We start from the raw sequence: 13,127 nt of genomic DNA on the forward strand, positions 1-13,127 counted from the left end.
CATTTTTTCCGCGTTACTTCCATCATAGAACTTAAGCGGCTGCTTGCCAGGGACTGTACAACTGGTCCTTACTAGTGCAGCAATCTGGCCAAAAATTTTCTGTCAAAATTTCATTTTCTTGGATATACTGAGAAGATAATATGTAATCTTTCTCGCCTGTTATTCCTGTCAGTTGTTTATCTCTATTCTGGTAGTCTGAATCTATGGATTTTGCTAGTAATTATAACAATGCTGCTCATTCACAAGCCCAATCAGCCACATAATCAGACAGCGATTGGCATTCATCCGTTCGGTTTTACTCCGCTCAGTTCGTATAGCCCCATCCCCTTTTGTCTGCGGAAAGTTTATTTCTAGATGAGACAAGGATTCCCCTGACACAGACATCACGTACACTATGCACGCATTCAAAAATCAACTTATGATTCAGTCAGAAATCTACTTAAAATGTGTTCAAAAATCAACAGGGATGCATTTCAAATCATACGAATAATCGATAGACCAGTACGCGCTGGATGCTAGGCACTTTGTGAAACAAGTTTTTTTTTTTCCTCCTCAAGAATATGAATTTGGCGCACCCTTTTCCCGGTAGCATCTAGTTGCTTGCTGCGACTGCTTGCACAGCCAACAGCCACATTCCTATAGCCAGGAGTGGGAGAATCTACTACTCAAATGTGATTCAACTATGCATGCGCATGAGCCCACTCGTAACTGCTAAAATCAATGTTTACATTAGAGTTGTGACTTCACGCTCATTGGGGGCAATTTGTTGTTCTGAGGCATTGCATCATCTTTCTAAAGCCTTGGACACATTTTGCTGTTGGCAGACACTTGCATGAGCACTGTGTGTCGTTGCTGTATATGGCGCATTTCCTTTGCAATTTAAGTTATTTTTGTTTTTTCTCTCATTAGGTTTTATTGTTGAAGGATTATTCTGCAATAGCAGGATACAGTAATATCCTTTGTTAGAGTATCTGTTCTTACCAGTCAAAATTACGAAAATTTAAAAGAAAATTGAAACAATGAAAAATTCCTGGAATTCTAAAAAAATTTCCGGGTTTTTCCCGGATCTCCTGGGTGGTATATAATTATTATACAAACAAACACATTATCATGGTTCAGTTCTTAACTTCCAAGGTGAAACAACAGGTTCCATAAGTCAAGTGATGGACAATTTCTTTGGAATGTTTTAATATCAACAGAAAAACCCCATTTTGGTTAAGATGACAACTCTCTCAGTTCACTTTTTTATTCCAATGTACCTTACATTCAATTATTTAGTGTCTTTAGTAAATATACAGACCATACTGCTGTCCTCTATGCACACAATATGTACAAAAGCTGCATACAGAGTCTCAAACGAGGTATCACATTTAAAAAAACAACAACAATAACAACAAAAATTATGGCTGCACATTTTCATAGAAAAATTCAACTAACTTTATAGCAAAACTAGTATAGGTCACTTTCCTTATAATTTTGTATGACAAACAACATATGGATATTGAATGATAACCGAGAGCAGATAATTTTGCACTGGATTCCACAGAGAAACCCTTCTAAGGCACGTATCTACCACAATGGCAAAAAGAGCACAGAAAATTTATAAATTCTCTGCATGCTGACTGATATGTTTCACACACAAAATTCATTAAATTTGCAAATGAAATGCTTAATATTTCCACATTATGATTTTACAATAAACACAAATAAAGACACCAAAATTCACCTATTTGTTAACAGATACAATTGTGACTGGGTAACAGAAACACATTCATTGATTAATTACAAGTTTTTGCATTCGAAGTCTCCTACTTAAACACTAAAAAAAGGAAAAATGGGAAGGTAAACATGGAAATATTGCAAAGGGACCACGTTCTTCAATAAGAAACCCATAAGTTACTCTGCACAACATCACAAGTAATGAAAAGACTCTGGTGAAGATAAAGTAATGTAGTAAAGTGTAAGAGACTATCTGCTGACACAGAGTAGCAGTCAAGAGATGCCAAAAGTCAGAAACACACATATTATGTGATTAATTAATTCTGAAGAAGAGAGAGGGACAAAGGGAACATCAGAGTTCAGTGCCCCAATGAAACAGAGGTGATGAGACACTGAGCACTAGCTTACTTTGACAAGAATAAAGTGGGAAACGTTTCCATGATTTATGCCAATGAGCCACCCAAGCACTTGTCTTTAAGTATTTAACGGAATCACAGAAATCATATTTATTCATCTATCGCAAAATTATATCACAATGATTGGATGGAGATTTGCAATATCACTTCGCTCCAATGTGTGTTCCTGTAGCTGACTAACGTGCCATTTTGCTCCGTTTCCATGGCCAAAACTAAAGATTAAGGATCACTTATTTGAACACCACATTTTTCATAAATTATCACAAAAGTCGAATGCACAACTATACACAGGAACATTGCAAGTTTTCAGTATCTGGATAGAGCTTTTACTACGAGTAAATTATGCCCACATAGCAAGTAACTTTTCAATTGGATAATACAAATGTTATTAATCATTTCATTCTACACATTGGTTATTATGCAAGTGTAGCAATAAAAAATATATTGCATACATCCAAAAGGTGTGAAAAGTTGATTGTATGTACAAAGCTGCATACAGAGTACCGAACGAGGTATCACATTTGAGAAAACACAACAAAAATTATGGTTGCACATTTTCGTAGAAAAATTCAATAAACTTTATAGCTGAACTAGTACTGTATAGGTCACTTCGTTTATAATTTTGCATGATGAACACTGTATGGGTACTGAATGGTAACCAAGAGCAGGTAATTTTGCATTTGATTTCAGACAGAAACCCTCCTAAGGCACATATCTACCACAATGGCAAAAAGAGCATACATAATTTATAAATTCTCTGCATGCTCACTTATGTTTCACATACAAAATTCATTAAATTTGCAAATGAAGTGCTTAATATTGCCACATTTTTTATGATTTCACAGATAAAAACAAATGATGACACAAAAATTTACTTATTTGTAAACACAGAAGATTGTGACTGGGTCAACAGAAATATGCTCATTATTGAATTACAAGTTTTGCATCCAACATTTCCAATTTAAACATTAAAACAGGAAAAATGGGAAGGCAAATATGGAAAGGTTGCAGAGGTACCAGGTTCAATAAGAAATCCATATGTCACTCTGTACAATATCACAAGTTTGAAAATAAGTGGTAAAGATAAAATATAGCACTGTGTAAAAGAGACTATCTGCTGATACAAACAACAGTCGTAAGATGTCATATGCAATGCATGGCACAGAAGTCAGAAACACATCTATTATGTGATTGATTAAATCCGAGAAAGAGACGGAGGGAACATCAAAGTTCAGTGCCCCTTTGAAATTAAGGTAATAAGTCACTTGGCACTATCATCCTAGCACTAGCTCAGAACAGAAAAGGAAATTTTTCCATGATTCATGCAAATGAACCATACAAGCATTTGCGTTAAGTACTCAATGGAATCACAGAAACCCTACTTATTCACCTATCCTGAGATTATCTCTCAATGACTGGATGATTGGATGCAGATATGCACCCTGAGTTATCCCCAGTGTGTGTTCCTGTAGTAGACCAATGTGCCATCTTGCTCAGTTTCCATGGACAAAACTAGAGCTTAGGAATCAATTATTTTAACACCACACTTTTCATAAAATATCACGAAAGCTGAATACACAACTATATACAGGAAAATTGTGTGTTTTAATTATTTGGATAGCTTTTACTATGAGCAAATTATGCCCACATGGGAAGTTACTTTGCGACTGAACAATACAAGCATTGTTCATTATTTCACTCTACATACCAGTTAATTAATATGTACGCATGGCAATAAAAACTGTCATGTACTTCCAAAAAGTGTGAAAAAGTTGCTTATTAATAATGTTCACACAGCTGATATGTTGGTAGTTCAAAACTTTTCATAGGTATTTTAAAATTTTACTACATCATGGAAACTGTCATCAACTAAATTCAGAAATCTCTACTAACAAAGCATCAGCAGAAAGTCTGAAACATAGAAATGAACTTGCTCAGTAATTAATGAGTAAAACTGGCCATATCCCCATGGTACAAGAGACATTTGAGACCATAAATGAATATTAACAATGGCTACTATTCGGGAAGTATAAGGTTTTTTGTAATATTTGGTTAACGTTTCATTTAGGAGTGCAACTGCATACAGGTAAAAGATTGTGGATTCTAGTAGGCAAAGAATGTAACTCAAATTTTAAAAAATTTTGGATTACTCTTCATTGTTACTGAAATTTAAGGAATTTGTATGAAGTTCAGTTGCCTGAGGACTACACATAAGTGTAAAGTGCTAAACAATTGTTGGTAAGTTTTGTTCTACCTACATAGCAACTCTGGGTAGAATATATGTTGATGTATTTGAGGAAGGCGTATGACCTTCGCATGAAAAACTTTCAACAAATTCTGCGCACACATGAAAGTTCGTATGAGAAAGAATTTCTTGCCTTCTATGTATAAAAATGGCGAGAAGCAGGTACATTATGTCTAAAGGAAATGGGGTAGCCAATGTTCACAAAAGGCAAGCACAATTTGAACAGACCGAAAAGTTATTGGCCACAGAATGTTGAGGTACCACTCCAGTACTATACAACTTCTACCTCAAGCACAATTTTAATGTCATGTGTGAACCCATAAATATTACGGTGAATGTGGTAATGATAATGTAGCAACAACATGGAAAGTTTTCTTCATACTGCACAAACTGAGATGTTGGATACTAATTTTTTATGTTGAAATAATTTGTTTTTCAAATCACTTTTCCATATACTCTTACGAAACACACACCATCAAGATAAAACACGCAACTCTAGCTGGCCACTGTTCTATGAACAGTATATAAACTTTTAATTGATGTAAACGCATGCGCCCGCGCATGCTCTCACACACCCGCGCATACATGGGCAATTGATTCAAAACTAACTTCTTAGAGTTCCTGTTAGCTCTGCCACCATATTCTCTCTTTATGGCCAAAATTCTATCATCTTTATTTTTATGACACTCTGATTTTGATAATCATTCAGATTTCATAATTAATGTTTATAATGAAATGTTAAGCCCTAGTTATAACAGTCAAAAATTTCTTGGAGATTTACAAACATTTATGCTTAATTTTTGATAGTGCACAATTGACAAATCCTGAAACTCTTCACGTACATTTTAGCACCGTACAAATGGTCAACTGTTAAAAGCTGAAAGTTCACTTAAAGAATGGTGATAAGTAAATAAGCTAATATTACTGAAGCAATTCAGAAACAATTTTCTGTATGAGAATGATAACATTACAAGAAGTGATTGAGAAATCTGGAAAAGTGTAGGTAGATGAGCAAACTCAACTCACACATGAAACATTTAAGATATTTTATATAGTAACAAATAACAAGTAAATTATTTAACTATCTACCACGCCCATTTCAACAATAATTTTGAAGTGTCAATAGCAAACAGGTCACGCATTCCAAATTATCATATTTTGTATTGTATACCACATTAGAACCTGTGAATACAAAGCTTAGAATTCTTTACCCGTTACTACTAATGCAGTCAACAACTGGCTGGATTAATAATTACATTTCTGGAACTATACAATTCTCTCCACGACAATAAATCATTTCCACTCTATTGGTTTACAGCTTTCAAAAAATGAAAATCATCAGACAGACATGCTAAGCTCTCTGCAAAATACTGAAGTGCCACAGCTTAATAACAGTCTTAATAGCTAATATAGGACTTTTGTGGACTGCCATTTACTTTTTTTGTTCACAAATATGCACTAATGGCAGTGCATCAGAAGATTCATCACAGCTTACGCTATTTCACTCAGCTTATGCATAAAGCAATCACAATATAATGAAAGAATGAGTGATTTAATGAATATTGACCTTTGTACTCTATGCATGAAGAAACATAAATTAAAAATTATATGCCTGTATTGTCCTTTAAGTTATATCAGCAAATGACTCGAAAGATCAGAAAAATAGATATTTATCACCATTATAAAATTTCTTATGCCATAAGATAGACATTTCAGACTCCTGGTAGCATGACTGCAGTCTGATCTGTCTCTGCCAAGCTGCTGATTGCACTTCTTAACTATTGTAACACTAAACCAATCTGTAAAAGACAAAAGGAAGAACACGTTACACAGCAGTGCACACTACATCACATGTAAGATACATCTGGTAGTAATCCCACACAACATATACTTAATTATATTAACTATGTAAACTAACATGAAAGACAAGAACAATAAAATTTTCTATTGAAATTATGAAGAAGGAGGAAAGAATGAATAATAATATTAAAGAAAACAACTAGTGAAGCAATGCAAATAAGACAGGACCCCAAGATATCAATTCAGGTACTTGTGACTAAGTACGAGATATTTATTGGGAGAAACAGGAAAGACAAAATATGTTGATTGATGAACAGGAATGCACCCTGAGCCCACATTCATGAAACTTACTTTCTTTTCTCTGTGTGAGGTTTCATTCCTTTCCCGCTAAAAAACAGGCAAGTTGAAAATGGGTTTAAAAAAAAAATAATACAGAAACGGAGGTCCAAAACTAAAAATTAAATGGCCTTCACCATATTGCTTTGGCGGATAAAAAGCAAAACACAGTCGACAGCCCATGAGTCATTTGCTAAAACAGCTGATAAATCAGATGGCAAACCCCAGCGGGAACGTAAATGGTTAAGAAATAGGCATTCCATCTGAAAGTGGCAGACAGTTGTTACTTGGGTGCAATGTGTAGAAAGTGTTGGGGGTAGCGCCACTTAGCAAATGAGGAAGGTTGAAAAGGCAGTGACCAATACACATCCTAGTTAAAATGACCTACTCCTGGCGGGAGGGCCTAGAGGAGGTCGTCCCAGCCACTGGGAGAGGCCTAATAAGCCGGAGCTTATTCCCGTGAAGGGACTCGCAGGCTGAGGTATCAGGACTGCAGCCTTGGCAGCCGCCTCATTTCCTGAATGACTGACCTGACCAGGAACCCACACAAACATCCCACTGGCCCCACCAAGACTGAGCAAGTGACAGTTTTCCTGGACCTACTACACTAAGGGATGGGTGGAGTACAGTACACACAGACTTTGAAGGGTGCTGAGCGAGTCTGGGAGGAGGACACACTGAATGTACTCCATGGCCCAATATGAGGCGAGGAGCTCGGCTGTAAATACTAATCAGTGTGCCGGAAGCTAATATCGGAAGACAAGGGTGCCAATGACAAAGGCATACCCCACCCCACAGCCAGTCCGAGAGCCAACAGTGTATACACAAATACACTATTGGCCATTAAAATTGCTACACCAAGAAGAAAAAGAGATGATAAATGGGTATTAATTAGACAAATATATTGTACTAGAACTTACATGTGATTACATTTTCACGCAATTTGGGTGCATAGACCCTGAGAAATCAGTACCCAGAACAACCACCTCTGGCCGTAATAACGGCCTTGATACGCCTGGGCATTGAGTCAAACAGAGCTCGCATGGTGTGTATATGTACAGCTGCCAATGCAGCTTCAACACGATATCACAATTCATCAAGAGTAGTGACTGGCATATTGCGACGAGCCAGTTGCTCAGCCACCATTGACCAGACGTTTTCAGTTGGTGAGAGATCTACAGAATGTGCTGGCCAGGGCAGCAGTCGAACATTTTCTGTACCCAGAAAGACCCGTACAGGACCTGCAACATGCGGTCGTGCATTAACCTGCTGAAATGTAGGGTTACGCAGGGATCGAATGGAGGGTAGAGCCATGGGTTGTAACACATCTGAAATGTAGCGTCCACTGTTCAAAGTGCCGTCAATGCGAACAAGAGGTGACCGAGACATGTAACCAATGGCACCCCATACCATCGAGCCAGGCGATACGCCAGTAGGGCGATGACGAATACACGCTTTCAATGTGCGTTCACCGCTATGTCACCAAATATGGATGCGACCACCATGATGCTGTAAACAGAACCTGGATTCACGCAAAAAAATTATGTTTTGCCATTCGTGCACCCAGGTTCGTCGTTGAGTACACCATCTCAGGTGCTCCTGTCTGTGATGCAGGGTCAAGGGTAACTGCAGCCATGGTCTTAGAGCTGATAGTCCATGCTACTGCAAACATCGTCCAAGTGTTCATGCAGATGGTTGTTGTCTTTCAAATGTCCCCATCTGTTGACTCAGGGATCGAGACGTGGCTGCATGATCCGTTACAGCCATGGGGATAAGATGCCTGTCATCTCGACTGCTAGTGATACGAGGCCGTTGGGATCCAGCACGGTGTTCTGTATTACCCTCCTGAACCCACCAATTCCATATTTTGCTAACAGTCATTGGATCTCGACTAACACGAGCAGCAGTGTCGCGATACGAAAACTGCAATCGCAATAGGCTACAATCCGACCTTTATCAAAGTCGGAAACGTGATGATACGCATTTCTCCTCCTTATACGAGGCATCGCAACAACGTTTCACCAGGCAATGCCGGTCAACTGTTGTTTGCATATGAGAAATCGGTTGGAAACTTTCATCATGTCAGCACGTTGTAGGTGTTGCCACCAGCGCCAACCTTGTGTGAATGCTCTGAAAAGCTAATCATTTGAGTATCACAGCATCTTCTTCCTGTCGGTTAAATTTCGCGTCTGTAGCACGTCATCTTCATGGTGTAGCAATTTTAATGGCCAGTGGTGTACTATCGCCGAGTTCCATGTAAAGGTCGTGAAACTGAAGGTCATACACAGAGGCTGGAGTAGTGTCTTTAGGAAGTGAATGAAGGCCAACGTTAACATGGGTCGCTTCACAAAGCCAAGGTGGTGAAGGGTTCACACCCACCAGAAAAGTTTCGGGTGGTGTACAGTTACGCCACCGTAGCAAGTGCTGAAAGCAGACTCCAAGAGGTAACAGAGAAGAGGGACACGACCCCTACTGACGATCAAAGGAATCACCAAAGAAGGTGGCATAGAATGGGTGGCCATGCATGGCAGACAAACAGCATGCATACCAGCTGAGGAGAAAATCATGGAGGTAGGACAGGAGTAGTTCAGCAGTTTTGGCATACAGACACTCAAATGAGTTAGTGTAAAAGGCACCAGAGGCCAAACAGATGCCACGATGGTGGATAGTGTTGTGACGGCATAAGAGGGACAGACGTTCAGATGCATAAACAAAGCACCCGTAGTCTATTTCAAATGGACAAGGGACCAGTGCAAACTGAGGAGGGTGGTTCGATCTGCACCCAGGAAGTAACACTGATGACATGTAGGACACTGATGACTTGTAGGACACTGAGGGAACGTGTACAGTGGGCTGCCAGGTAAGACACATGGGAGGACCAAGAGCATTTCCTATAAAGCTTGAGCCCCAGGAATTTCGTAGTTTCAACGAACAGAAGGGCAACAAGCCCAAAATGTGAAGATGGTGTGAGAAACCACTTGCGTGACCAGAAATTAATACAAGCGGTTTTGTCAGTGGAAAAGCAAAAGTCATTGTCGATGCTTCAGGAGTAAAGACGATCAAAGACATTGCTGAAGACACTGCTCAGTGAGACAGGTCCACGGACAATTGCAACAGACGGCAAAACTGTCAACAAAAAGGGAGCTGGAGAGGCCCAGCAGGAGACAGGCCATTACAGCGTTAGTGGCGATAGCAAAGAGGGCGACACTCAGGATGGAACCCTGAGGCACACCGTTTTCCTAGATAAGGGTGTCCGACAAGGCAGGACCCCACACACACCTTGAAAACTCAATCTTTTAAAAATGCCTGAAAGAAACAGGGCAGGTGGCCACAGAAGCATCACGTGTAAAGAGTATGGAGGATACCCGTTCTCCAGCAGGTGTCTTAGACCTTCTCCAAATCGAAAAACACGACCACAGTCTGGGATTTCTGCAGAAAACCATTCATGACATGGGTGGACAAAGTGATGAGATGGTCAACTTCATAACGCCACGCTCTAAATCCACACTGTGCATTCATCAGTAAATGGTGGGACTCCATCCACCATACCAGCTGGGCATGAATCATACGTTGCATCACCTTGCAAATGCAGCTGGCAAGAGAGATGGGGTGGTAGCTAGAAGGAATGTTTTTATCCTTACCGGGCTTAGGTGTGAGTGCGATGGTGGCTTCACGTCAGCGTCCAGGAAATGTCCCCTCTGCCCAGATGTTGTTGTACATGTTAAGCAGAAAGTGCTTGCCTGCAGGAGAAAGGTGATGCAACATCTCAAAACGGTTGGTGGTGTGCACCGGTGAAATGGAGGACGACCGGGCCAAGGTACCACGTGATGACACCACCGAAGAGGATCTTCGAGTTGGCGAAGGAGAAGATCGTTTGCCTTTGGTAGACCTTTTCGAGCCTTTCTGGTTAGAGGAAGACTCGGGTGTTGTTTGGCTGGAGGGACGGAGGAAGTCTACATGGGAGTACTACTCCTGTCCTTTCCAGCCTACTGGTTGCGAAGCTGGTGGCTTCGCCCCTTGAGGTGAGACTTTGAGGGTTTTTTGCACAGCTGGATGGGGGATGGCAATGCTACCTTGACACTGGGTGGTTTCACAACCTCAGAACTGAATTTCAGGTCGCATGTCTGCATCATCATGTCCTTCATGGAGCAAAGGTAACAAGAACACAACTATAGGTGCCACACGGGAAAACACAGGGTTTGCGACTAGCCAGTAACTTGTGAGTGACTGGGTAAGGCACTTTTTCCTTCTCCCGGATCTCTTGGACAGCCCACTCATCAAGATACATGGGACAATCCCGGGAGGAGGCAGCATGGGCACCATTTCAGTTGATACAGCGGGGAGGAGACGGACTATCGCCCTCATGCACATCCTGCCACAGGTTACACATTCGGCTGGGTGTCGACAAGATGTTCTAGTGTGATTGAAACAATAACAGTGTTAACAGTACATTGGGTTCAGAATGTACGGCTGGACTGTGAATTTCATAGCCTGCTTTGATCCTCGACGGCAGCACCACTCTATCAAAGGTGAGGAGGAATATACATTTTTTGTGACAAAGGATGGCAATGACACCCTGATCAGAGAGGTAAGATTGGATTTCAGCCTCAGTTAGACCACTGCGCAGCCTAGTGTAAATCACACCACAGGAAGAATTCGAAGTTCTATGGACCTCGACACGAACAAGGTAGCCGTGAAGAAGCGAGGCAGCAAGCAGTTGTTGTGCTTGAGAATCAGAAGCAGTCTCCAAAAGCAAAGTGCCATTCCTAAACATGAGCAGGATTTCACAGGGCCAGCAACTGCATCAACACCTTTCTGAATAATAAATGGATTGACCATGGTGAAGGACTGACCATCTTCAGTATGCGAGACCACGAGGAACCATGGTGCAACAGGAAGGATCTTTGAATCATTAGCCCCATTACGTTTACGTTTTGTAGACATTGATTGGGAGGATGATTGACTCATTGCAAGAAAATCCCCCACGACTGCCAGCATCTCTGATGCCATGCTCCTTCAAACTGAGGGCTCCCTTGACAAGGGCGTGCACTCGTCTTAGGTGATTGTTCACAACTCAGGTCACACTTCCTGAACACCTGACGGGGACCAATTGGCAATTTGGGAAGGTTGCAGCTCAGGCAATCACCCCTCCCTCGGCCTGGCCTGTACCAGGGGGTACGTGCGAACCCTACCTGTTGACCCGGGGCTGGGAATTACACTTTAAGCATTACCCCGTCATCTGTTACATGCCAGATGCGTGGGCTGGCCTTCAGGAGTGCACAGGGAAAAAGGAGAAAAAGAGGAACCTCAAACGCTGAAATAGAGGAATGACAGGAGACAGGAAACAAAGAAAGGAAAAGGGAGCAAAAAACAAAGGTGAGACTGTTGTTACGTCAGTGACAGAAAATGCAGAACATTCCCAGTAACATCCCAGACAGGTTCCCCAAGGGAGGGAAAATAGAAGAGCAAGAGGATAGAAATGCAACATGGAAGGTAAAAAATGCTGCAAAGGCTGGGGGTTCGTGGTAGCCAAGCATGAACCCGCCAAAGAGTGGCGAGCCCCCTGGTCAGGTCTACCAAGGGGTAGGGTTCCTTTAAACATGAATCTGAAGACCTTGGAATAACTGTGCAAGTGGTGTGAAGACGTGCAATGCACATGCACAGCTGTTATATCAGTAACTTCACCATTAGCAGTGTATAACAGCGCTTTATTGTTCTACTCTGGAAAAGCTAACCTATATAGCATTCAGTCTTCTTTCTCTGCAGAGATACTTTCTGGACTGTTTGCAAAGCACTCACAGTTGTGCTGAATAAGAACATATTTTCCTGCACACTGCTGGGATACTTACTGGGTTGATTATTCATCAGCTGGTATGTGATGTGTGAGTAAATGCCTCAGATAAAAGAATAGCAGTGAACCAAGTTTGAATCTTAATCCAACATCAATATGTCAACCTGTCACAAAAGTGGTGCAGGGAAATGGTCGGTTATTCCATAGACAGATCTTTCTCACAAAAAATCAGTATCATCCAGAATTTGATGGTCTATGAAACTTCAGCAATACCACCTTTAACAAAGATTTAATCAACTTCACTGACAGCTATGTAAATTTCTGCCATCATCTTGGCAAGTGTTGCATGGAATTCTCAATGTAGAGAAATTAACATTGGGCAGGTGAGAACAGTCCTTCCAGCACACTCATCCAGCCAGCATCCTTTCTTCTGCAGGTGCTATCCCTCCACTGCCGACTGAAGACTTATTCCATACTTTCCTGTTTCACACAGTGCTGCACCACTGGGTACCACAGCATGCCACAAGGTTTCTTAATCTCATGAAGCCTTGTCTTTGGGGTCTCCAGAGTCTCCAGTAAATCTTATGACTCCATTTAATATGTCTGAAGGCAAACAATACACAGCACAATGTTTCCAAAGCATTTATACCCAATTAAAAATTAAATGAAGGAAATACCAAAAAAATGTGAATATTCACATAGTAGGTGGAAGAAAGGGCCATAAATGGCAGAACAGAGAAGGTCAGTCTTTGCATAAAAACTTCATACTGTGAGAGGCTGAAAATAGTGAGCTGGCCTGGACAAGTATATACAAAAATAA

The 13,127-nt window shown here is 40.8% G+C and overlaps 1 protein-coding gene across 1 annotated transcript in view; it reads right to left on the reverse strand.

Moving 5' to 3' along the window:
- Positions 1–4,837: 4,837 nt before the first annotated feature.
- LOC124554904 (glycylpeptide N-tetradecanoyltransferase 2-like) overlaps positions 4,838–13,127 on the reverse strand; it is an 86,234-nt gene continuing 77,944 nt past the window's right edge. Inside the window, exon 12 of the mRNA XM_047128593.1 lies at positions 4,838–6,179. Within this exon, the coding sequence (XP_046984549.1) occupies positions 6,159–6,179 (21 nt within the window). The 3' untranslated portion in view covers positions 4,838–6,158. The remainder of the gene's footprint in view (positions 6,180–13,127) is intronic.

The sequence above is a fragment of the Schistocerca americana genome, chromosome X (genome assembly GCF_021461395.2).
Source record: "Schistocerca americana isolate TAMUIC-IGC-003095 chromosome X, iqSchAmer2.1, whole genome shotgun sequence".
NCBI classification, from domain to species: Eukaryota; Metazoa; Arthropoda; class Insecta; order Orthoptera; family Acrididae; genus Schistocerca; species Schistocerca americana.